The following is a 27,427-nucleotide window of genomic DNA, read 5'->3' as shown; positions in this document are numbered from 1 at the left end:
TTATATTTAGCCCATTTCTATTAATCTTTACTTTGCCACATGGCTTGTGGCTTACCGGTACTTTACATCTTCCTTGTCCTGATGGCGGCTGGCAGTGTCTCCCTCTCCGCCTTCCACTTCCCAGAATTCTTTTCCTTGTCCCGCCTATACTTCCTGCCTAGCCAATGGCCAATCAGTGATTTATTTACTGACCAATCAGCAACATACTTGACATACAGACCATCCCACAGCAGTATGGGGAGAAGTATTAAACACACGCAGGCACGCACACACACACACACACACACACACACACACCCCAAGTGTTAGCAAAGCAACACAAGCAATGATACAATAAATGTCATACAAAGAAGCTGTGGCGATGCTCTGAAGAAAAGCCTGGGTCAAGAATGGGTAGTACGTGAGATAAGCTACTCTGAGAAAAACGACATTTGAGCTGAAAACCAAATGAAGACTAAGTGTTGGGATTTTCTGGCCCTGGGGTGGAAGAAAAGCCCTCCGTACTAAGGCCCTTGCACGTTCAAGGGCCCTGAATTGGCGGAGGCAGGATTCCCTGAATCCCGAGCAGAAACAAAAACTGTGTGAATGGAGTAGACCAGCTGAGGGGAGCTGGAGGGGCCAGAGCCTCCTTGGCTGTGGTGAGGATCTCTGAGACTCAGCCAGCCTCCACAGGTGTGACTAGCGATGATGATGCGGAGGATTGCTGAGGGGTAGCCTTCCTATCCACGTCTTGCTCGTCCTTCTTCGGTCTCGGCACATCCTCTGGGAAGTTTGTGGTCAGCCCCTGTGCTGGCTCCAGGTCCCGCCCGGTTCTGTGCTTGCCTGCTGATGCTCACCCTCATTACTGCCCTGATTCTCATTCAGACTTCACCTGTCTCTGCTGACGTCTCCCCGGACATTAGCTGGCTCTGTCTCAGTGCCTGTCACAGTAGCAAGCACACAGATAGATACTTGGTAAATACCATATGGGTGAATGAATGAATGAGCGAATGAATGAATGGGATGAGCTGATGTTATGAAAAGTCACTCCCTTCTACCTCTGCCTTAGTTCTAGATTGGGAGAGCCTTCTGGAATGACTGACTACTCTTGGAGCAAAGCCCTTCAGGTGTTTGACGCTCACCGATGACCTAAGTCACATTTTCTAGTCTTGATTTTCCATAATAGCGCTTTAGATGCTCGGAGTTGACAGGGCTCATACATTCATCCCATTCCGACCTCCATCCTCACACATGGCCCCAGGGACATGGAATTTTAAGAGAAAGGACCTGTTCACCAGGACCTTGCAGGTTACCACAGATGGGAAACTGAGGTACTGTCAGTGACGATGTGGCTTTGCAATGAATCAGTGTCAAACCTTGACTCAAGATTTGGATCTTTCACTTTTCCCACTCCCCATCACTACCCAAAAGAGCCAGTCATCCAAAAATAATGTTTGCTCAGGGAATCCATTATTTAATGTGTTTACAGAGGCTCCCCCTCTAATGATGCATTATTTAAGCTAATATTAAATTTATACCAAGTTGTTTTGTCTGCACAAACGCTGATCCCCATGTGGTGCTGGGTCTTATTCAGTGGCATCTGGGGATGGATGCTTTTAAGTCCCCGAGGACTGACCCAGAAAGGGAGTGAGAATGTCACCTAGCCAGGCTTTTCCTTTGGGTAAGTGAATAACTAAACTCAAAGGCAGGCATATCTGCTTTTAAACATCGGAGACTCTCACGACATCCCTCGTCCGTCTCCTTGGGTTTCCCATCCTGGGAGCCAAAATGGGCAAAGGGTTCTTCTGTGTGTCTAGCTGAAATCTGTCCTGCTGTGTTACAGTTCCATTTCCTGGGAGGGGGCTAGCAAAATGTAATTTCCTCCTTTGTGTTTCTCAGATCACACGCTCCTGTTGCCCCTGGAGCTGAGTTAGAGTCACCCGCGATGGGCCCAGCAGGGCCATTTTGACGACAGTGTTTCCTTTTCTCAGTGTTTTTTATGAGCCTTCCTGTGACAGGCATGCACTTGGTGAGATCAAAACACGCTGGGGGGAAATCCCAGAGGGGAAACTACTTCCCAAAATCTGCCCTCTGCAAAAATAAAAACCTTGCTAAATAGCTGAGTTTTATTAACTGGGGAAGCTAGGCTGAGGAAAACGCCCGATAATTAAAAATAATGGCTTCCTTACAAACACAAAATTGTATTAATTTAAAAATTGGTTTCTCTATCGCTGAATGCCTGCCGAGCCGGCTGAGAAGGGAATTGTGCTGATCCTGGCAGTGAAAATAATTCAAAATAACTTTTATGTTCTCCAGGAAGCCTCAAGGTTAATTTAAATATTGCGAGTCGGGTAATTTAATTTGGAATAAGAGAACAGTGTGGCTAAATTAAAGCCCCTGCATGCTCTAAACCGGGGGGCAGGCACCCCCAGAAAGTCGAGCACGCCTGGTGGACCCTCCATTGGCTTACATCATACAGCCCCAGCACCCTCCTTATAGACACTGCCCTTAGAATTAAATATTTTTGATTAGATTACACAACTGGCCTGAACTCTTTGGTGGGGCTTTCAGTGAATTTATTACATTTAATTATGGGAAGGGCTGGGCTTTTAATAGAAATCTCACATTTGCCAACACCAACCAGTGATTTTCAAAATGTCTTTCCTGGGTCCTGTGTGCGCTAGGGAGTCATACATACCCTCCTGAGTGTTTGCTCTGAAATGATAACTGACTTGTAACAAGGTTCCCAAGAATTCTGACAGCATTAAGTTTTGGATGTTAAAAAAAAAAAAGAAAGAAAAGAAGAGAAAAGAAAAAAAAGTCTCCCTCTCGCTTTGGCTTCCAGACCCTCTTCCCAGACACTGCAAGTCTGTTCATAGGAATATTCCCCTAAATTTATTGAGTCTCCTTTTAAGTCCCTATCAGCTTAGTTCCTGTCTCCATGCCTGGGTTCACTGTCTGGTCTACACTCTGGCTCACACATCTAGTCTTCCCCTCTTGGGGAGGATTCCGTGGGAACAGCAAGGGCCTGGGACATCTCCTGAGTTTAATTCTCCTGTGCAGCTGTGGAAGTGACCTCTCAGTGCTCAGTCACCACTGTGTTTCTAGAGACTGCAGAGATGGCTCATTCGGTAAGGTATTTACCTGTCAAGTATGAGCACCTGAGTTTGACCACCCAGCACCCACGTAAAAGCTGGGTGGGTGCCTCAGTGCAACCTGTAATCCCAGTGCTGGGAAGGTGGAGGCAGCACCCTGGGCTTGCTCTCCAGCAATGAGACCCTGAGAGACCCTGTCTCACCCAATATTGATATCTAGCTTCCATATATATGTTCCTACACATGGGGGTGGGGGTGGAGAGAGAGAGAGCGAGGGGAGGGGCAGAGAAAAAGAGAGTTCTACAGAAATTGTGAAGATTGAAATAATGTAAGTTACAGAAAGTATCGAAACAGTACCAATTATAGTATTAGGAGATTGTGCATTACTTTCAAATGCGAGTGACAGAAATTATGAGTAACACAGGCTTGGGGCTGGAGGGATGGCTCAGTGGCTGTTCTTCCAGAGGACCTGGGCTGAATTCCCAGCACCTGCATGGCAGCTCACAATTCCTATCCAAGGAGATCGAGCACCCTCCTCTGGCCTTCACAGGTACTGCACACACAGGGTGCACAGATATACATGCAGACAAAACATACATATAAGATGAAACAGAGCTAAAAACAAAAGTAACACAAGTTTATGTAAGATACAGGTTTGCATTTCTTATGATTAAAGCCTAGAAGCAACCCATGCATGAATGTGTGGGTGACTGACAGCTAGGGTCTTGGCTATTTTTTCCTGTTTGAGCCACCATCTTAGAGGTTCCATCCTCAAAAATCACCTCACGGTGGCTCACACTTGTGATCCCAGTACTTGGGAGACTGAGGCAGAAGGATTGCTACAAGTCTGAGTTTATAGCATGAGCTGCAATATGAGCTATATAAGTGAGTTCCAGACACGCCTGAACTATGGTAGAAAACTCTGTCTCAAAAAAAAAAAAAAAAAAAAAAAAAAAAAACCTCACCTCATATTCACCAAGTGGATGCTTAGGTACCAGTCACTGCATCCACATCTCACCCAGGAAAAGGTGGACCATGGGAAGAGCAAAAGCTGCAATTTTTCAGCAAGCCAGCTTTCTTCCAAGGATAGGTCCTCACATATACAGCCAGCGACTACCACTTCCTCTTTGTAGGCGGCTCCCATCCCCAAAGGAAGCTGGAAAATGCAGTTCTTTGCATGGACACAGAGCTTTTCCCCAGAATGCAGGTCCCTGAAGTGCTAACACTACTCTCAATCTCCCCACAAGTTGCAAAACAAAATCCCCCAGGGCTGACACAATGCTTCCCTGGCCCCTTGGCCTCTTACACATCACCAGGTACTTGGTGGACATCAACTCAGGGAGCTGGGAAGATGCTCAAACAGCAAAGGAGCTGACTGGATAAGTCGAGCCTAAGTTCAGACCAACACTTGCTTCACTGCTTTGCGATGTGTGTGTGTGTGTGTGTGTGTGTGTGTGTGTGTGTGTGTGTGTGTGATATTCATGTGTTTACCTGTACCCAAGCATGGAGACCACAAGAGGACACCCCGCTGTCACTCTCCACCTTTGTTTTTCTTCAGACAGGGTCTGTCACTGACGCTGGAGCTTAGGTGGCATCCAGCAAGCCCCATCCATCTTCCTGTCTCCACCCCCACAGCACTGAGGTCACAGGCACACGTGGTCACACTGAGCTTTTGATGTGGGTTCAGGGGATCTGAACTCAGATCCTCATCCTTGCACAGCAAGCGCTCTTACCGGTGAGCCATCTCGTGGCCCCTACTGTGTGACCCCGAACACGTGTTTGCAGTCTCGGGGTTTCTTCCTGTGTCAGGGGTCTTGGTGAACCCTAACGGAGCCCAAGTCTCTGACCTCACCCCTGTCTGCGTCAGCGCTCGGCACATGCGCATCTTGTCAGCATTACTGTGGTCATCCCCGCCGTCTTCATTAAGTGCCGCCGCATTAGGAGGGTCGGGTGAGGAGACAGCAGACAGCTGCCGACTCTTCTCCTGCGTGTTTATGTCTCCCCGGCTCTCGGCAGCCACCCCAGGGACGTGTGGAGTTGCAGTAAATTATGTTGTAAGAGTCTGGGCTGAGCCGGCTTCATTTCATTCCCTCGTAGCCGTGCACGCGGGGCTCGGGGGGTCCCAAGAGTCCCTCTCCTTTGCCCCTAACCAGAGTCTAGTCTCCCAGCTCTGCCTTTTGAGACAGTCTTTCTCCTCTGATCAGATCAACTTCCAAATAAATATTAAATTATGTCTGGACGTGTTCCCCTGTTCCTTTCAAATCTAAGTAAATCATTTTTTTTCCCTTTGTTAGAATTCACAACCCTGCCAAGGTCTCCTCAACAGCATCTTGCAATGGCGAGATTTTCCTCTAGATATTTAAAATAAAAGACTTCCTATTGGAATTTTATAGTTTTTTTTTTATTTTATATTCCCAGATCTTTGTAAAATGTGGGTTGCCGAGCCCTCTGTACCCCCTTTTAGCCACCTTCACACAATATTTCATAAGGAATCACAGCACCTACTCTTAAAGATTATTAGATTTGGTGGCTGAAGATATGCAAAAAAAAAAGAGGATTATATTGTAGAAAAAAAACATAAATTGTCTTACTCCGAGGGTAGACTGGTAAGGCACTCCAAAGCCTTGAGTAGGGGCTGTGATACACAGCTGTGTGCTCTGTACACTGCACGGTCTCACCATGCACACTTTCCAGGATGTGATGGCAGGCTTTGTAAGAGTGTAGTGCACAGGCTCCCATACTACTCACAGCAGCCACATTTGACTGAAAGCAGCCTCACTCCGGTCCCAAAGCGCTCTACAAACCTTACCATTTCCTATGTGCTCAGAAACACCAAAGCTGAAAACGTAAACGGAGTATCGTGTTTCTTCCTCCTCTACACACTTCCTCCTTGGTCACCCCAGCTGGATCCTCCACAGCAGCCTGGTATATGCCTTTCAAACGGGACCCTTGTGTTTCCCCAGGTCCATGGGAGGAACCTCCTGTCCATTGATTATGACCGGAACATCCGGACAGAGAAGATCTATGACGACCACCGGAAATTCACCCTGAGAATCATCTACGACCAGGTGGGCCGCCCCTTCCTGTGGCTCCCCAGCAGCGGGCTGGCAGCAGTCAATGTCTCCTACTTCTTCAACGGGCGCTTGGCCGGCCTTCAGCGTGGGGCCATGAGCGAGAGGACGGACATTGACAAGCAGGGTCGGATTGTGTCTCGCATGTTCGCCGACGGGAAAGTCTGGAGCTATTCCTATCTTGACAAGGTGGGTGACCATGCCGCCCGTCCCATCAGCAGGGCCTCTGCTCCCGCTTCCCACTCCGTCACCGCCCTCTCTCAGCCAGCTTGAGATACTTAGCCATAAGTCATCTTCACGTCTTTACTAACTCCACAGGGCTCCCCTCATGATCCCCCGGCATTGATGGGGAGAAAGAGCCCACAGGAAACTGTTATTCATTGCTCAGTGCTATTACCATTGAAAGAAGAAGAAAAAGATGCTAGACAGCCAGTAATGACAAAAAAAAGGGATGAATCATTTGATTTAATTAAGAAAACAAAAATGAAAACGAAAAAGGCAGTGATGTTGAATGGAACAGAACCATCCACTGACCGCCAGACAAAGCACTACTTATGAATTAGGAACTTGCTGAGTCCCTTCTGCTTGCCCTAAATTAAGCCACTAGGGGAGGGAAGTCTGCTGGAAACTAGAGTACACATAGCTACACCTTCCCACTTGGGCTAAAGCAGCCAGCGGATCATCCACATAGTCCCCTGTGTCTGTCGGTACCGACTTGGGGCTCCTTGCTGGAGAAAGGTCCTGGTGGAGGAACAGAATAAAGAGGCCCTTTAAGAGCACTTGCTGAGACCGTGAAATGCTGCCCTGACCATCTAGTCCCTGGGAAGATCCTTTCGTTTGCTCCATGAGTCTTCCTTTCTCACCAACACATTACACGGATAATTCACAGGGGCTGGGGAGACGGCTCAGTGGGTAAAAGTGTTTGCCACTCCCGTGTAAATCCCCAGAATCAGGCATGGCGGTGCACACTTGTAATCCCAATGCTGGGGGAGTGAGGATGGAGACAGGAAACTCTTGGGAGTTGGCTGGCCAGGCAGCCTAGACAAAATGGTAAGTTTAGGTTCAGTGAGAGACCCTGTTTCCAAAAGTAAAGTGCTACCACACATGGCAGAGCATACCTTTAGTCTCAGCCCCTGCAAGGAAAGTACAGGCAGATCTCTGTGCGTTCCAAGGCAGCCAGGGCTACATAGTGAGATTCTGTCTCAAAAATAAATACATACATACATATGTACATACATACATACATATATACATAGTGGAGAGCAATTGAAGAAGACAGCCAATGTCAACCTCTGGCCTCCACGGACACACACAGGTAAAATGCATACACATATACATGCATACACATGCACACATACGCACATGTATAACTCATATACAGAGCAGTTAGCTCTATAGAAAGAGTCCTTACCTAATACTGTTCTTACTCTGCCATAGTGGCCTGGAATGGCTGTCTGGGAGGCAGGAGTCTCCCAGCTACCTCTTGCTGAGGCTAGTCCTTCCCAGGGTCACTGATTGTGGGGCATTCCATTTTCTCACAGTTTCTCAAAGGAAGATGTGCTTCTGGATTTTATCAAAGGCAGTAAAAACAGCATGTACACTTCTGTCCAGCGTGGCCAGTGGCAGGTCAGCTCTAAATGGAGTTCTTATCATTGAACCTGGGGACAAACCCCATGCTTTCTGCCAGTCCTCCAGACCCTCCACAATCACTACAGGCAAAGTTGTATCATCTTTGTGGGGGGAGCACAAATGTAGGCTCTCAGACCCTGCGTAGGCCCACTGAGTCAGTATATCTTTTCACAAGATCCTCGTTACGGTTTGCTCTGAGCTACCACCATGAACGGTCAGCACCATATGAGCCTCTGTAGTCTTTGGTCAAAGCTCCACACACTATCAAGTGTGGTGGTACACACCTAAAATCCCAGTGCTTGGGAGGCAGGTGGATGCAGGTGGATTTCTGTGGATTGCAGGTCAGCCTGGTCTACATAGTGAGTTCTAAGCTGGCCAGGGCTACATGATAAGAACTCTGTTTCAGAAGGAAGGAAGGAAGGAAGGAAGGAAGGAAGGAAGGAAGGAAGGAAGGAAGGAAGGAAGGAAGGAAGAAAGAAAGGGAGGGAGGGAGGGAGGAAGGAAGAAAGGGAGGGAGGGAGGGAGGGAGGGAGGGAGGGAGGGAGAGAGGGAGGGATGAAGGGAAGGAAGGAGGGAGGAAAAGAAAAAGAAAGAATAAAAAATAAGGGAAAAAGTTCTCTACCCTCCATGGCTTTTGAATTGATGCATAGGGAAATGGGGTTAATTCTACCCATCTGGGTGCATGGTCAAAAAGAGTCAACTCATCTGTTCCTATTTCCTTCCCAGTCTATGGTCCTCCTGCTGCAGAGCCAACGTCAGTACATATTCGAGTATGACTCCTCTGACCGCCTCCATGCAGTCACTATGCCCAGCGTCGCCCGGCACAGCATGTCCACACACACCTCCATTGGCTACATCCGAAACATTTACAACCCACCCGAAAGCAATGCATCCGTCATCTTTGACTACAGTGATGATGGCCGCATCCTAAAGACGTCTTTCCTGGGCACTGGGCGCCAGGTGTTCTACAAGTATGGCAAACTCTCCAAGTTGTCGGAGATCGTCTACGACAGCACAGCCGTCACCTTTGGGTACGATGAGACGACTGGCGTTCTGAAGATGGTCAATCTCCAAAGCGGGGGCTTCTCCTGTACCATCAGGTACCGCAAGGTTGGGCCCCTTGTGGACAAGCAGATTTACAGGTTCTCTGAGGAAGGCATGATCAACGCCAGGTTTGACTACACCTATCACGACAACAGCTTCCGCATCGCCAGCATCAAACCCGTCATAAGTGAGACTCCCCTTCCTGTTGACCTCTACCGCTACGACGAGATCTCAGGCAAGGTGGAACACTTTGGCAAGTTTGGGGTCATCTACTATGACATCAACCAGATCATCACCACTGCTGTCATGACACTCAGCAAGCACTTTGACACCCATGGGCGCATCAAGGAAGTGCAATATGAGATGTTCCGGTCCCTCATGTACTGGATGACAGTACAATATGACAGCATGGGCAGAGTCATCAAGAGGGAACTGAAACTGGGGCCCTATGCCAACACCACCAAGTACACCTATGACTATGATGGGGATGGCCAGCTCCAGAGTGTGGCAGTCAATGACCGGCCTACCTGGCGCTACAGCTATGACCTCAATGGGAACCTGCACCTGCTCAACCCAGGAAACAGTGCTCGCCTCATGCCCTTACGCTATGACCTCCGTGACCGGATCACCAGGCTGGGGGATGTGCAGTACAAAATCGATGACGATGGCTATCTGTGCCAGCGAGGGTCTGACATCTTTGAATACAATTCCAAGGGCCTCCTGACGAGAGCATACAACAAGGCCAGTGGGTGGAGTGTGCAGTACCGCTATGACGGCGTGGGCCGACGGGCTTCCTACAAGACCAACCTTGGCCACCACCTGCAGTACTTCTACTCCGACCTCCACAACCCCACGCGTATCACCCACGTCTACAACCACTCCAACTCCGAGATCACCTCGCTATACTATGACCTCCAGGGCCACCTCTTTGCCATGGAGAGCAGCAGTGGGGAGGAGTACTATGTTGCCTCGGATAACACCGGGACCCCTCTGGCTGTGTTCAGCATCAATGGCCTCATGATCAAGCAGCTGCAGTACACAGCCTATGGGGAGATTTACTACGACTCCAACCCTGATTTTCAGATGGTCATCGGCTTCCACGGAGGCCTCTACGACCCCCTCACCAAGCTTGTCCACTTTACCCAGCGTGATTACGACGTGCTGGCAGGGCGGTGGACATCCCCTGACTACACCATGTGGAGAAATGTGGGCAAGGAGCCAGCCCCCTTCAACCTGTACATGTTCAAGAACAACAATCCGCTCAGCAACGAGCTGGATTTGAAGAACTACGTGACAGGTGAGACCTTGCTGCCCGGGTACGACAGTCACTTCCTGTGAGGTGGCTGTCCTGGGGAAATGCTGGGCATGTGGGGGAGGGCCTTACACTTGATGGTCAAACTCTAGTGCTGGTAACCCAGGGCACTGCAGGATCATGTCCAGAAAAGTAGGGGGACAGTGAAGCAGGTATTCTGGGGCATTTCAGGACCACTTCACATCTGTTCTATTGAAATGACTTTTCTGAGAGCCTTTCCTACCCCAGCAGGAGTTGGCTGACAGAGAGGCCTAGACCAGAAATACACAGTTCACAGTTCAAATTCTCTCTCTCTCTCTCTCTCTCTCTCTCTCTCTCTCTCTCTCTCTCTCTCTCTCTCGTTAGTAAACCAAAAGGCCTAAGGCTAGTGACCCAGTCTCTCTGGGGAGTTTCCTTCTCTGTGAAGGGGACCCCGTGGAGAGACAGTGAGAAGTAAGTATGCTTCCCTCTAGGTAAAGCCCTGGCCTGACTTCTCCCTGTGTCAACGTTATCGTTACTAGCAAAGCAAGGAGTTAGCACAGATGCCTGAGCCCTTGTCCCTGACCTCCAGAGGTTTCCCTGATGAAATACATACACAGAGAGCAAGCAGCGGCCCAGGCAGAAGGAAGTCTCTGCTCCCACAGAGATGTCTGCTCAGCCATTTACCCAAAAACCATCCATGTAGTAGCACCTGTGAGATTCTTAGGATGCAGCAGTGGGTAAGCCAAACACTTTTCTCTCAAGTAAGTGTGTATAATGAGAGAGAGAGACAGAGACAGAGACAGAGACTGTGTGTGTGTGTATGCTGGCATTTGTGTCTGTGTGTATGTGTGTGTGTATGAGAGAGAGAGACACACACACACAGACATTTCTCTCTGTCTCTGTCTCTGTCTCTCACTCTCACTCTGTGTGTGTGTGTGTGTGTTCATATTTTGAAGATATGGCACAGTATAGAAGGGCCTGGGTCAAACAGAGCCTGAAGAAGGAACATGACCTATGCTGACTAAGGCTGAAAGACCTATAAACCAAAGTCAGCAGGACACAAGCAGCTTGCAGAGGGGCGTGTAAGGAGGCACGGGGTGGGGTGGAGGCATGATCTGCCTCATGGGATAAGCAAGAAGGTGGTGAAATGAGGTTCCCTGCCCAGTCCTCTGTCACCCATCCCTCCACTCGTCCACCCATCCAGAAAAGATGCTGGAGATCTTGGGTGTAGTAGCCATAGACAGTCAGGAGCAGGACAAAGTACTTGTCCTCAGGGGGATAGAAAACAAAGAAATCGGGATGTGTGGAGAGATGCAGACGGGTCAGGTCCAGTAGGGCCAACCTCCAGCAAGCAGGCAAGGGTGATCACATCTGGCCATGCATTCTATAGAAAAGTAATAAAGGAAACCCAAGACCAGGGCTCCCCAAGTTCCAAGAGACCCACGGCTCTTAGCCATGACCACAGAGGCACCCACTTTCAGGTCATCACGTGTCCATCCCCCAAAATGGGAAAGGAAGCCAGAGCTGCCCGAGCACAGGGCTGCTTTGGTGCCTCCCAGGGCAGCTGTTGACTTCCAGTGTCAACTGTGACCATGCAGCACATCACGGACACACCTTTAGGAACTGAAACCAGTGTCCACATCCAAGCAAAGCAACTGGAACCTTTTGCCCCCGGGAGCCATGGGTAAGCTGGCTCCTCCCCGGGTCTCACCTAGAGCTGCCTGCCCTGATGCCCTGCCAAACCTTCCTCTCTTCCCCATCGTTTTGGCAGGACTTTGTCCCCAACTCACTACCATTTCCAGTTAAAGTATCTCTCGGGATACACACACACACACACACACACACACACACACACACACACACACACACGCTTATAGTGGTAAGTGCTATGAAGACAAAACAGGACAAGGGGTTACCTGGAGAGTGACAGGAAGTACCCCTTTACTTAGAGAGCCTTGCTGAGCAGGTGACATTTGTGTAGAGACCTTTTTGTGTCAGAGGAGAGAGGAGAAGCATGTTTAAGAAGAAGCCCAGTGGCGGTGGAGGCAGAGCACATCTGTCTCAGCTTGGGGAACGGAGGAACAAATCCTGTCCCACACAAATATGCTTCACACAGCCTTGCTTAGCACTGGACTTCTTAGAAACTAATCAGCCAGAAGTGAATGAAGAGAAACCCACAGAACAGGCTGCATAGATACCTGCTGCTAACCGAGGCCCAAATGAAACCATTCACAGACGCACCAAGACCCTCAGCCATGTTCCCTGGAAAAAAAAGAAAAAAGAAAAATGAGATTATCAGGGTTTTCTGAACAGCAAGATGGCTTTCCTAATCTCAGGGCTTCGTGGAGCCTGAATAAGTGGGAATCAAATCAATTTGAACGAAGTCCAGCCAAATTGAATCCAGAAACAATTAGAGAGAGTCTGAAATAAAGGGCAGATTCACAGAGGCTGCAGTGGCAGCTCAGGAAAGGGGCTGGGAGAGCAGCCAGGCCGGGCAGGACCACACCCGCAGCCACCTGCTCCCGCCAGCTGACCCTGGAGAACGCGGGCTCAGCAGAGAACAGGAGGTCTGACCCTGGCTCACCTGCATGCCCTGTCTAAATCAGCCTTAATTCGCCACTTAGGAGACCCACAGAGGGGTTGGAGCCGCTACTCACAACCTAAGTGGAAGAGGCGGTTAAGATGCAGTCCGGACGGGACAGCCAGGCCTACACAGAGAAAGCCTGTCTTGAAAAGCAAAAAAAAAAAAAAATGTGCTGGGCGGCAGTGGTGCACACCTTTAATCCCAGCACTCAGGAGGTAGAGCCAGGTGGATCTCTGTGAGTTCCAGGCCAGCCTGGTCTACAGAGCGAGATCCAGGACAGGCACCAAAACTACACGGAGAAATCCTGTCTGGAAAAAAATCAAAGGGAAAAAAAAAAAAAAAAAAAAAAAAAGATGTATAGTAAGGAGGAACACAAAAACCAGAGCCCCTCCCTCCGAAATCCAAAAGAACCCCTGCTGTTTGAAAACCACTCTCTGAAAGGAAGTGGCTGTTCCTGATGCAGGAAAAGCTCAAAAGCTCTGAGTTCATCCGAGAACACTGGGGCAGAGAAAATCGGCACAGCAGAAACTGCTCCATCTTGGACACAGTGGACCTGTGCCAGCCCAAACACTACCTGTCCTTTGTCATATCCTTCTGATGTCAGAGTCTGAGAACATTCCCAAACACCAATCCTGGCCTCTCCACTCACTTGCTGTGTGACTTATATGAATATCTCTGAGCCTCAGTCTGCAAAATGTTGGTAACAATCACACTCACCTCATGGAGTTGTGAAAACAACGAATCAGCCAGACACAAGGCGAGGGTTAATCATACATCCATTAGTGAGCGTGGCAGTGGAATGGAGATGCACCGGCATACTGTCATGGGAATACAGGAGAAACCTCCAGACGCACCTTCAGACTGAGCTAATGGCTCCCTTTAGTAAGGGATAAGCCCCAGACATTGGAGTTTAGTGAACATTCTAGAAGAAGTGTGGTGAGCCAGGTTCCCTTTTACCCTTCCTCCCTGAGGAGTCTTGGATGCACTAGCCAAAGGCATGCTACAGCTGAATGAGACTGCGTTTAATCTCTCTGCGGAGAGCCACACCCGTTTCATGTCACCTTCTTGGCATATTTACACTTAACACTGGAAGGCGCTGTGACAATTTTCAGAGAGTTTACAGCGGCGGTGGCGGTGGCGGTGGCGGCAGCAGCGGTGGAGGTGGTGGCGGCAAGGTCCCGTGCTTGAATATGAGACGGGAAGGGTAGCTATCAGGAGTGGCTGGGTTCCTAGCACCTGCCTCATCATCTGCCTCTGGACAGGCCGTTTGTTTAGAGGACCCGTCTTCCATCACACTTGCCACTCCAAAGGGACCGGAAGGACCTGCAGTGCCCCTGATGGGACCAGGACATGGTGTGGGTCTTAAATAGAGGTCTCGCAGGTTTACCATGAGGAGCAAAGTATGTCAGAAACTCCAGAACAGACAGAGCCCGTGTGGCAGGGCACACTTGTAATCCCAGCATAGGAAGGAGGGAGAGAGGGAAGGAAGGAAGGAAGGAAGGAAGGAAGGAAGGAAGGAAGGAAGGAAGGAAGGAAGGAAGGAAGGCTGGCTAAAAGAACAAATGGGAGGAGGAGGAAGAGAAGGAAGGAGGATGACAGGGAAAAGGAGGAACAAGGAAAAGGAGCTAACCTCACAGTTCCCGTTCACAAGAGTCTCTTTAAAATCCCTAGTATTGCCGGGCGGTGGTGGCGCACACCTTTAATCCCAGCACTCGGGAGACAGAGGCAGGAGAATCTCTGTGAGTTCGAGGCCAGCCTGGGCTACCAAGTGAGTTCCAGGAAAGGCACAAAGCTACACAGAGAAACCTTGTCTCAAAAAAAAAAAAAAAAAAAAAAGCCCTCGTCTTGGGCAGGCAAGATGGTTCAGTGGGTAGAGGCGCTTGCTGACAAGCCTGACAACCTGAGTTCGATCCCCGAGACCCACATAGTGGAAGGAGAGAACCAAACTCCCCAAGCTGTCCTCTGACCTACACTAGGCTATGGCAGGCTCTCCCCTCCCCAGATAAGTAAGTCTACTTTAAAACTACAGCTTTTCTGCTCAGAGATGTGCTCACTGAGGAGAGCATGGGGTAGGGAGGGAGCCCCTCAAAGAAAGAGGAGGAGGATGGTGGGGACAAGGACTTCGTGTGCTCTGCCTTAGATTCCCCCCCCCCCAAGTCCTGTCTGTCTCTGGTGAAATTTGGCCAGGTGTATATGGTACACAGACAAGGGACTCAGTGTCATGAGCACTCTCGGGGGGCGGGGGTGTGAGTCACTTCTCAGGGTCTCCGAGCTCTGTCTCTTAGTGCTGGCATGTAGCAACCCCGCTTTGACATGTCTCATCTCTCAGCCAAGAGAGCTGGTCTGAGACTCTCTGGCAGAGACCTAAATGGTGTCTGCAGGAAACACGTGGTTTTGTCTCCTCTCTCTCTCTCTCTCTCTCTCTCTCTCTCAGTTTTACGGGTAGTTTTTGATTTGCAAGTCAGTCCTCTGCCCTGTGTGGCAGTGATGGGGAGTTCTTTTTCTAAACGGATCTCCCCAAATTAAAAAGGTAAAATAAAATAAAAGGCTCATTTGTTTGTTAGATTAGTAAGTAACTAAAAGTGCAGGTGACACCTGATAGTGGTAGAAAATAAGAAATCATGGCAAGTAGCTATAAATATCCAAAGACGCAAACTAGTGTTCTGTGTGTGTGTGTGTGTGTGTGTGTGTGTGTGTGTGTGTGTTGTATGCATGTGCATGTGTGTGAAGACCCAAGAGCAATGTATCTTCCCCAGTCTCTCTCCACCTTAGGTTTTGAGACAGAGCCTCTCACTGAGCCTGGAGCAAGTCCTGGGGACCTGCCTGTCTCTGCCCCCTCAATTCTAGGACTACAGGCATGTCAACCACACCCAGGACTTTATGTGGGTACTGGGGACCTGAACTCAGGTCCTTATGCTTACAAAGAAGCACTGACCATCTGAGCCTTTTTCCCAGCACCCCCAGTGTGCTTTTCAAAGTAATTTCAAACCTAGATTCCTTTTTTATTTTTATTTATTTGTTTATTTATTTATTTGGTATTTTAAAATACAAATTAATGGGTTTCACTATGGCATTTCCATACATACTTTGTCCTTATATGCCCCCCCAACTATACTACACTCCCCCCACCATTGTCCCTCTCTTCCCCACATCAGCCCCCCCTTCTGGTTTTATATCACATCTAATCTATTATTCTATCTATCATCTATCTATCTATCTATCTACCTATCATCATCATTATCTATCTGTCTGTCTATCATCTATCTATCATCATCATCATCTATCTGTCTGTCTGTCTATCTATCTACCTATCTATCTCTATTTCTTAGGATTTCTTCCTTCCTTCTCATGGTCAATCTTTTTTTTAATAATTTATTTTTATTTTATGTGCACTGGTGTTTTGCCTGCATGTATGTCTGTGTGAGGGTGTCAGATCTTGGAGTTACAGACAGTTGTGAGCTGCCATGTGGGTGCTAGGAATTGAACTGGAAAAACAGTCAGTGCTCTTAACCACTGAGCCATCTCTCCAGCCCCTTCATGGTCAATCTTGACTTTGACACTAGACACAAAGGCATGGAAGAACCTTCTTTGAGAAGCAATGTGAGCACCATACTTGAAGCACACACATACACATATGTAAGAATAGGCGGTGGTGGTGCACGCCTTTAATCCCAGCACTCGGGAGACAGAGCCAGGCGGATCTCTGTGAGTTCGAGGCCAGCCCAGCCTACAGCTAGGCACCAAAACTACACAGAGAAACCCTGTCTTGAAAAAAAAAAAAAAACAAAAACAAAAACAAAAACAAAAAAAGGATTCCCATATGATAGAAAATGTGGAATTTTTCATAATTCAACTTATTTCACTTAGCGTGAGAATTTCTATTTTCCTGCAAATGTCCTGATTTCACATTTCTTTACAACACAATCATTTTATGTACAAATACCACATTTTCTTTATCTGTTCATTTGTTAATGGACATCTAGGCTGGTCCCATTTCTTAGCTATTTTGAACAGCATTTTTTGGGGGGTCAGGGTGTCACTATATAGCAGCCCTGTGTAGCCTGGAACTCATGAATCACAGAGAACTACCTGCCTCTGCCTTTCCAATGTTGGGATTAAAGTGATGTGCCACCACACCAGGCAGAATAATACCCTTAAATGCCTTTCATGTTGTTTTGTCTTTGTGACATTGGGAATGGAACTCACGGCCTCACGTATGCTAGGCAAGTACTCTGCCACTGAGCTGCAGGCCCTCCTGTGACCCCAACTCTGCTCTCACCCATGTGTAGTTCCCAAGCCATTCACGTGTTCCCACAGATGACAGATGGACCATAGCTGTCGGATTGCTTCTCAGAGAGAACTGTTCTATGCCTTTATTAATGTCAATAGCAACATTAAATTCCCACAAGAGTCTCAGGACAAGAAGGAGTTACACCTGACCCCCTACAGACACGTTTCTTGGGCAGGTATGGAGGAATTCTCTGTTGCACTTTTGCTATACAGGGTATGTTGTACCAGGAATGTTCTAGTTCATACATTCATTCCACAGGTACTTACTGAGTATCTGTTTGTACCAAGCATCATCGTGTAGGAGACATCAGAGAATAAAATAAATTTTTATTTAAGGGCTGAGTGTGGTAGAACATGCCTTGAATCCCAGTGTTCAGGAGACAGAGGCAAGAGGATCTCTGTGAATCTGAGGCCATTTCAGGTTACATATGGGGTTCCAGGACATTCAGGACTACATAGAGAGACACTAAGTCAAAAAAACAAGTAAATAAATAAATGTTTTAATTTCTTTCCCTGGTAGAGCATACATGCTAAGTGAGGGAAACTGACAACAAAGAATAAGTATTTCCCAGAAAGCATTGTGTGTGAGAATGTGATTACTGATTTAAAGGGAAGCTTGACCATAGTGAATGCCCTGGGACACTGAAGATTGGGTAGGGATGCATCTTCATTACGATGGGTGGCATTAGCCTCAGTTACACTTGAGCTAAACTTGAAAGACGTTGGAGAACAAAAGAGTCAGAAAACACTTTAGGAAAGAGCATTCTGGGCAGAGGAGCTTGCTGTCATGACGATCCAGAGATGGGTGTGCACCTAACATGCTTGAGAAGAAGCACAGCCAGGCAAGATGGTATTTACCTGTAACACCGGCACTTAGGAGGCTGGGACAAGAAGACAATGCATTTAAGACTAGAGAGAGAGAGACCCTGCCTCAAAACACCAAAGAAAAATGGAAGAAGACAGCAGAGAGATCATGAGGCAAGTCTTTGAAGGTCATTCTAGTGACCTTGGCTTATACACTAAGAAATGTCTTCTAAGTGCTCTGAACAAGGAAATGGCCTCATCTGCTCCATATCTGGGGAGTCATCTGGTTACTGCACTGATAAGTGGGCCAAGGACTGGGAGCAAGGAAGCTAGTTAGAAGTCTACAAGTCCAGGCATGGTAATGGGCCAGGAGGGTGGAGGTGGCAGACGTGGCAAGAAGCCAACACATATTCATATTGTTTTAAAATAAAAGTAGCCGGGCGGTGGTGGCGCACGCCTTTAGTCCCAGCACTCGGGAGGCAGAGGCAGGCGGATCTCTGTGAGTTCGAGGCCAGCCTGGGCTACCAAGTGAGTTCCAGGAAAGGCACAAAGCTACACAGAGAAACCTTGTCTCGAAAAACAAAAAATAAATAAATAAATAAATAAAAATAAAAATAAAATAAAATAAAAGTAAAGACTATAAATGAAGCTCCAAAAAAAATCCACACTGAGGTCATTTCAGGAATCAAGGGAACTGGGGAGTTTCTTCAGCTGGAACGAAACACCTAAGGCAGGTAACTTTGTAAAGCGAAAAGGGCTCATTTAGCTCATGATTCGGAAGGTCATGGTGACAGACAGCTCTGTTTCTGAGAGGGCTACATCACAGCATGGCTGATGACAATACTAGAATGACTTGTGTGGCTGTGATCACATCTCAGAGGACAGCAGAGGGGCAGGCTGGACACCCTTATAACAGTCCTCTCAAGACCTCTAAGGGTGGGTTGGGGTGTCGCTGAGTAGGGACAGTGCTTGCCTAGCATACATGAAGCCCTGTGGTCATGATCATCACCACAGAAAACAGATACGGTGGTGCATACCTGTAACCCCGGCACACCAGAAGTGGAGACAGGAAGATCGGAAGTTTAAGGTCATTCTCAGCTACGTAGTGAGTGCAAAGCCAGACTGGGATACCTGAGACCCCGTCTCAAGGAGGGGGAAAAAAAAAACAACCCAAAGAACCACACAAAAACTACCTCATACCCCAATGGCCTATGAACCTAGCACAGGACCAAACTTAAAAAAGATGCCACCACCACCCAGTAACACCCCCTGGGGACTTTAACACGGTGGGTCCTTGACACACAGTTAAACCAAACCAAAACAATAGGTATTCAAACCAAAATTCATACATGAAGATTCATAGCAGTGTTATTATAGTAGTTTAAAAAGTATGAACCAGCCAAATATCCATCAGCTGATGAATGGATAGATCAGACTTGGACTATTCATACAATGGGATAATATTCTGTCATAAAGGGAAAAAAATGTGCCAGGTGGTGGTGGTAGTGCACGCCTTTAATCTCAGCATTCGAGAGGCAGAGACAAGTGGATCTCTGTGACTTCAAGGCCAGCCTGGTCTGCAGAGCAAGTTCCAGAACAGTTAGAGTTGTTACACAGAGAAACCCTATCTTGGGAAAAAAAAAAAAAAAAAAAAAACAACAAGAAAAAGAAGAGTAAAAATGTATTCTATGTTGAACCCCACAGTGACGATCCATTTGTATGAAATGTCCAGAACCACAGACAGATCCAGGCTGAAGGCAGCTTAGGGACTGTGGGAAGGGACATAGAGATTGACTGCTAATCTCTATGTGGGTTCTTGGAGGGTTTGAAGTGTCATGGAATTAGGTAGTGACAATGGCTGCCAACATTTTGAATCTCCTGGGGACCACTAAATTGGGTAAGCAACTAAAAATGGTGAGGTTTACTCCAAATGTTAAAAAAGAAAGGCAGGGAGAGGATTTCCTGATGGGTTGGATGTGGGGAGTGAGAAAAGAAAGGAGTTGGGGGTGGTGGGTAGAAGGGCAGAGGTACAAATGTTTGGAGGGGAAGAGATAGGCAAGGGACAGAACAAGAGTTTAGTTTTGGACACGTCGAGCTGGAATGGACTAGAGGCGCAAGGGCTGAGCTTGGAAGAAGGCCAGGGAGGGCTGTACATTCTAGAGTCAGCATCAGCCTGGAGGCAGCACTCAGGCCTCAAGGCTGGATGAGTATGGCTGGGGAGATGCCACTATGGGTCAAGGAGCTTGCCATTCAAGGCTGGTGAGTTCAATCCCTGCACCCACATAAAGACAGAAGGGAAAAAATCTGAAAAGTTGTCCTCTGATGTCCACATGCATGCCATGGAATGTGTGCTCCACCTCCAGCACATTCTAATAGTAATTCGGGGTGGGGGAGAGTCTCCCTCTTGTCAGATAGGTTTAGAGACAAAAAGAACATGTCAGCATGGGGCTTGGCAATGCTGAGATCACTCACGACCTTGACAGATGAGATTTCTGCACAGTAGCAGAGGTCAAAAGAAAATGAGGAGAATGGGGAGCAATGAGTACAGAAGGTTAGTACGAGCTTGAGAGGTTTTTGTAACGATGAATATGAAATGGGCAGTAAGAATAAGAAAATGACTATTTTTGGTAGGACGTTTAACAGCATTTGGTATGCTGGTGGGATGAATCCATTAGAAGAGGGAGTGAGTCACTACTGTGGAGTATGAAAAGATTGCTGGGGTGATGGCCTTGAGTTGACAAGAAAAGTTGTGTGACCAGGTGAACAGGGTGGGGCTCAGCATCCACAGCTCATGTAGTGGAATAGGAAAAAAAAAAAAATCAGTGCTCCCAGGTGCAGAAGCTGAGCCACAGTACCATCGGCAAACAGGAGATGGCGCTGGAGGAAATCCTTCTCTGGCTGCCTCAGTTTCTGCAGAAAAGTAGGAAACAAGGCTGACCACTGATGGGAGGGAGGGAAAGCAGATGATAGAGGTTTGGAAAAATAAACCTATATAGGAGGGGGAAAGTGCCAAGTGTGGTGGTCCATGCCCCTAACCATGCACTTAGGAGGTGAAAGCAGGAGGATTGCCACAAGTTCCAGTCTAGCCTGGTCTATATATGAGACCATGTCTCAAAAAATAAATGATGGATGGATGGATGGATGGATGGATGATAGTAGATGATAGATAGATGGATGAATGGATGGATGGATGGATGGATGGATGGATGGATGGATGGATGGGTGGATGGATGATAGTAGATGATAGATGGATGGATGGATGGATGGATGGATGGATGGATGGATGGATGATAGTAGATGATAGATAGATGGATGAATGGATGGATGGATGAGTGGATGGATGGATGGATGGATGGATGAATGGGTGGATGGATGATAGATGATAGATGGATGGATGGATGGATGGATGGATGATAGTAGATGATAGATGGATGGATGGATGATAGTAGATGATAGATGGATATATGGATGGATGGATGGGTGGGTGGATGAATGGATGGATGGATGATAGTAGATGATAGATAGATAGATAGATAGATAGATAGATAGATAGATGATTGAGAGAGAGAGAGAGAGAGAGAGAGAGAGAGAGAGAGAGAGAGAGATGGATGATAGTAGATGATAGATGGATGAATGGATGGTTGGTTGGATGGGTGGATGGATGGATGGATGGATGGATGGATGAATGGATGGGTGGGTGGGTGGGTGAAATGAGATAAGATAGGTACAGGGATGATGCAGAAGAGTGAGTGAACAGCTAAAAGGAGTAAAGGAAAGCAGGGGGTTGCAGGCAGCTGGAAAGTACCCTGGACATTCATGGTCAGGGATTTCCAGAGACACCTGATAGTATGGTGATGATGTTTTCTCCAACATCATTCAACTGCACAGATGCAAATTGGAATAGATGGCAGCTTGGATTTAATTAGTACTGTGATTTCACCAAGCAAGCAGGATGAAGTGAGAGCAGACAGCAGACCTTCAGATACACCCCAAGGAGTGAGTCCAGAGGTTGGTTAGGTAATAGGTGCCAGATTAGGAGAGAGAAAGGAGCAGGAAGTTGAGAGACAGAGAAAGGGAGTTCGGGATGGATGGCTAGAAGGCCCTTGGTGTTGAATAATAAGGAGCTGAGGCTGTACCAGAGGTTGTGTGTATGAAACTGACATACAGGAGCACCAGAATTATCAGGGACAAGGTCCAGAGTTGAGATGTGAGAGGAGGTCGGGGAACTAAGGGATCAAGGTGTTAGAAGGAGCAACTGCTTGTCTAATGAAATCACTAAGAATTAATTCAGAGTCAGAAACGGAGGCAGTACAGTTCACAGAATTCAAGTGAGAAGCCCAAGACCAGCCATGGTCCAGAGGCTGTAGGCAAGGGCAGGGAGACCAGTGCTCTATGGAAAGAGATAGTTTAAATTATAGCAAGAAGGGAAAAGGGATATTAAAATCTGAAGACAGAGCAAGCTTTACTAAAGGCAGATTGGAACTCCGGGGGTCCAGTGGAATATTTCAGACCTTAGGAGAGGTAGAAAGGAGCAGGAAAGAGGCAAGCCCAGGATGTGAGGCCCAATCTCAGGGTGCCTTTGTGAACAGAAATGAGGAGCACAAGGAGCTCCGTCCTTCTCGACTCCAGCCTGATGGTTCTGGTGAACATGGAAATGCAGTGAGGGACGAGTACAGGGCTCCCTGGATCACGGTGGAAGGAGGTCAGGAGGCCTGAGGGGACGTTGTCTTACTCAGAAAACTGAGACCATCCACAAGATCTGTGGGACACATGATGTAAGTCCAAATGCAATGGCTGGGATGTTCACCTGTAATAGTGCATGTCTCTTGAGCACTCTTTGAAGGACAAGTCTAGAGAAATGGGCTCAAGAACTAAAAGTCTGTTTATCATGTGTGGCTCAGAAGACATTCCCTGGTAAACCAGACAGTGCAGAGCCCCAACCCAAACGTCCTACACCATTACAACAGTCAGTACTAATCTCCCTGGTTGGTCATTGCCTACAGCTTCAGACACACCTCCTGGCCTGTAATATTTTGTATGAGGGGCTGAAGAGATGGCTCAGCAGTTAAGAGCACTGGCTGCTCTTCCAGAGGTCCTGAGTTCAATTCCCAGCAACCACATGGTGGCTCACAATCACCTGTAACTGTAGTCCCTTGGGATCCGATTCCCTCTTCTGGTGTATGTATGTACATGCCGATAAAGCACCCATAAACATAAAGTACATAAATAAATAAGTCTTTAAAAACAATAGTTCATATGAACTACTTCAAATGAAACTCATATTAACTTTACATATGTTTTCTCCTCTGGTCCTTACATCAACCCAATGAGGTAGGAACAATTATTGTCTTAATTCAAAGTTGAAGGACCTGAGGTTAACAGAGACACAGAAACCTAGCCAAGGTCACACAGCAAGGGGACTGGAAGTCAGATCTGTCCATTCTACAACTGTCCTTTGTAATCAAAACATGGTAGTTATCAATGGCCACAATGGGCAGGACATCTTCCTTGGACACATAAAAGGAATCGCTGGGCTGGGCAGGAGAGATGCTGCACTTGCGGATGACCTAGGTTTGGTCCCCCAGCACTCATGTGGAGGCTCATAACCATCTAAAACTCCAGTTCCAGAGGATCTGGTACCCTCCTCTGGCCTCTGTGGGCATGCATAAGCAAAACACTAATACACATAGGACAAAACTAAATAAAATATTTCCTAAAGAATTTCTGGTTCCTGTTCCCAAAGCCAGTCACCAGGTTAACGCTACTCTCACCTTTTAGATCTCACACCCAGCCACCCAATTAATTTCGTTCTTTTCGCAAGATCCACTGCAGCCTCCCTCCCATTCCTGTGATTTCAGAAGTCTTTGTTTTTGCTTCTGCCCTAGATGTGAAAAGCTGGCTTGTGATGTTTGGATTTCAGCTCAGCAACATCATTCCTGGATTCCCAAGAGCCAAAATGTATTTTGTGCCTCCCCCCTATGAACTGTCAGAGAGTCAAGCAAGTGAGAACGGACAGGTAAGCGGAGGGGTCAGGGGAAGGCTCGTGACGAGAATCCAAACAACCATTCTCATCCCCTTTCATAGACAGTGCCACACGGACGGGAGATGGGGGCCCGTGGGGAAAGGAACACTGAGGCTGGGTATAAAAGCTGTGCAGGAACAGAGACTTCCCAGGCCAAGAGAATGCTCTGTCATCCTTTCTAGTGTGGCCCATATTTCTTCCCAACCTCAATGATTACCTTAATTGTGGTATCATTATCTATTCAGTATCTCCCCTCCGGTCACTTCTTGATTAACAATAGCCCAGAGAAATCCGGTGGCACCCCGCCATCTGAACTGCTGTAAGATCATAACCCTTTCAGCTTTTATGGAATGTAATAAAACTGTGGTTTGCAGTTTCTGTCCCATTAAGGAACATTTTTATGCCCTACATAAAACCTCTGCACGTTATGGCCCAAATGCATACAGATTGAGTTTTTAGAACATAATTTGTGCCTGCGTCTTTCTTTGATGACCGAAGGGTGGTCAGTTTCAATTTGGGTGCAGCTGAGACCTCAGCCACAAGCAGATGGGCAGTGCGGGAACTGCGTTGAGCTGACCCCCCCCCCGCTCCCCCTCCCCCGATACGGGACTGGGGCTCTGCTCTGTGCAAGTCTGGAAGGTCTCAGCTGCTCTGAATAGTCATCCAGATTGTGTGACTGTAGAGAGGCAAGGAGGAGCTGCTGGGTAATTGAGAGCGGCATTCTCTCCATCCTGCCCCTCAGGGACCACTCAGTGGATAAATAACCATCATTTCTCTCATTTATCTGAGTGCTGTTACCTCCCAAACACAGCCTCTCCCATTATTCCAGCCTGTCCCCCAACCACCAATTGAGACAAGTTGTCATTTGTGAGTGGAGAACTCAAGGCCAAGGAGATAATGGTGATTTCGTTCCTCTGCAGAACCAGGGCTGAGATCCAAAGCGATGGACTCCAAGTAGGGAGGAGGGGGGATTCCCCGCTGGCCCTCACAGCCAGGATCTCTTAGCCTCGAGCTCTCAAATATGAATATGCACACAAATCACCTAGAGTGAGTACCTGGCTAGAACACAGCCTCAGTTTGGTGGCCCGAAAGCTGCTTTACTAACAGGGCAGTCAGTCCCAGGCATCCATCTGTGGCTGCCCTGTTAGTAAAGGCGGTGACTATCCAAGCCATTGGTTTTGGAGCCAGGCAGGTTGCAGCAATATGGCTGCCAGCTGCTCAGATGCCTGGTGCCCACATCAGGACATCTCCGGGTCTGAAGCATGCCAGGCAGCTGCTGCACCACAAGTACAAAATACCTCTTGGCTCCCACAGTTGGGGTGCACAGCCCGGGTACAGACTTGGGCAAGGGGGAGAACCCCCTTCACCATATTTCATTGAGTGGCATGGTGACAAGATGGGCAGAGCACCCCATTAGGGCACAGGGAACGAGCCAGTCTGCCCTAGTCACAGAAGATAGGGATGTATCCGTATGGATGTATTGGTGCAGCATATCGATCCTGGCAGAGAAGTGCGCAGCACCTGTCTCTCCAGCTCTGGCTTCACACGCTGCCTAGGCAATCTTCTGACCCGTCCCTTTTGTCTTGTGCCCACAGCTCATTACAGGTGTCCAGCAGACCACAGAGAGGCATAACCAGGCCTTCCTGGCTCTGGAAGGACAGGTCATCACCAAAAAGCTCCACGCCAGCATCCGAGAGAAAGCAGGTCACTGGTTTGCTACCACCACGCCCATCATCGGCAAAGGCATCATGTTCGCCATCAAAGAAGGGCGGGTGACCACAGGTGTGTCCAGCATCGCCAGTGAGGACAGCCGCAAGGTGGCGTCTGTGTTGAACAACGCCTACTACTTGGATAAGATGCACTACAGCATCGAGGGCAAGGACACCCACTACTTTGTGAAGATCGGGGCAGCGGATGGTGACCTGGTCACGCTGGGCACCACCATTGGGCGCAAGGTGCTGGAGAGCGGGGTGAATGTGACCGTGTCACAGCCCACGCTGCTGGTGAATGGCAGGACTCGAAGGTTCACCAACATTGAGTTCCAGTACTCCACCCTGCTGCTCAGCATCCGCTACGGCCTCACCCCTGACACACTGGACGAAGAGAAGGCCCGAGTCCTGGACCAAGCAAGACAGAGGGCCCTGGGCACTGCCTGGGCCAAGGAGCAGCAGAAAGCCAGGGACGGCAGAGAGGGCAGCCGCCTGTGGACGGAGGGCGAGAAGCAGCAACTCCTAAGCACGGGACGGGTACAAGGTTATGAGGGCTATTACGTGCTTCCCGTGGAACAGTACCCAGAGCTGGCAGACAGTAGCAGCAACATCCAGTTCTTAAGACAGAACGAGATGGGAAAGAGGTAACAAAATTATCTGCTGCCACCTCTTCTCTGGGTGGCTCAGCAGGAGCAACTGTGACCTCCTCTCCTAAGGAGACGAAGACCTAACAGGGGCACTGAGGCCAGGCTGCTTTAGGATCCCCAGTGGCAAGAAAGCTCACATTTTTTGAGTTCAAATGCTACTGTCCAAGCGCAACGTCCCTCTTCCTGAAGTAGACTAGAGCTCGGCCACAAATTCTGAGGAAAACAAAAAGAAACGGATGAATGAATGAATGAACAAACACACAAAATGTTTCAAGTTCCCCTAAAATATGACCCACTTGTTCCGGGTCTAACGCAGAAAAGAGACGTAGAATAGCCAAAAGGAAAGGAGCAGAAGACAGACAAACAAACAAACAAACAAAAAGACAAACACACCACCGACCGTACAAACGAAGAAATGAAGACGAGAAGGCCTCATATCCTAATACCTCACTCATTCACACGTGAGCAACACAGAGACATTCACAAGGGCCGGCGTCACCAGACCAGCTGAGGACCAACCACTCAGACTGTTGGACAAACACTTCCGACGTTTTCGTTTAAGCAAATACAGGTGCATTTAAAAACACGACTTTGGGGGTGATTTGTGTGTAGCGCCTGGGGAGGGGGGGCACAAAAGTGGAGGAGTGAGCACTGGAAATACTTTTTAAAGAAAAAGAAAAAACACAAGAAAAAAAAAAAGAAAAGGAAAGAAATTAATATCAGCAGTCAAAGCGAAACAATACCGTCTGGCACTTAACTCTCAGGTCTCCACTTAGTCAGGCCTGAGCTAATTTATTTGAGCGCAGAGTGTAAAATTTAATTCAAAATGGTGGCTATACTCACTACACATAAATCTCATACTCTTTTTGTCTTTGGAGATTCCATTGTGGACAGTAATACGCAGTTACAGGGTGTAGTCTGTTTAGATTCCGTAGTTTGTGGGTATCAGTTGCGGTAGAGGTTCGACATTTGTGACTCTGTTGCTAACGGTACCACTTCCGATCGCCCTGTACATACATATGCCGCAAGGCACAATCACTGTTTCAAGACTTAAAATTATTAGTGTGTTTGTTTGGTCCAGAAACTGAGACAATCACATGACAGTCACCGCGAGGAGAGAAAATAAAAAATAAATAAAAACAAAAAAAATTTTAAAAAGTTAAAAAAAAAAACAAAAAAAAGTCTAATAAGAACTTTGGTACAGGAACTTTTTTGTAATATACATGTATGAATTGTTCATCGAGTTTTTATATTAATTTTAATTTGCTGCTAAGCAAAGA

At 47.8% G+C, this 27,427-nt stretch overlaps 1 protein-coding gene across 6 annotated transcripts in view; it reads left to right on the top strand.

The window, feature by feature from the left end:
- Nucleotides 1–27,427, top strand: part of Tenm2 (teneurin transmembrane protein 2) — a 942,842-nt gene extending 915,415 nt beyond the window's left edge. For all 6 annotated transcript variants that reach the window (XM_059270357.1, XM_059270356.1, XM_059270355.1 and 3 more), the window contains 4 exons: nucleotides 6,038–6,334; nucleotides 8,501–10,115; nucleotides 23,655–23,785; nucleotides 25,387–27,427. In XM_059270357.1, coding sequence (XP_059126340.1) covers nucleotides 6,038–6,334; nucleotides 8,501–10,115; nucleotides 23,655–23,785; nucleotides 25,387–26,148 — 2,805 coding nt within the window. In that variant the 3' untranslated portion in view covers nucleotides 26,149–27,427. The remainder of the gene's footprint in view (nucleotides 1–6,037; nucleotides 6,335–8,500; nucleotides 10,116–23,654; nucleotides 23,786–25,386) is intronic.

This window comes from Peromyscus eremicus, chromosome 8a (assembly GCF_949786415.1).
Source record: "Peromyscus eremicus chromosome 8a, PerEre_H2_v1, whole genome shotgun sequence".
Lineage (NCBI taxonomy): Eukaryota > Metazoa > Chordata > Mammalia > Rodentia > Cricetidae > Peromyscus > Peromyscus eremicus.
Note: the sequence above shows the minus strand (reverse complement) of the source record. Positions and strands in the feature narration are given on the sequence as shown.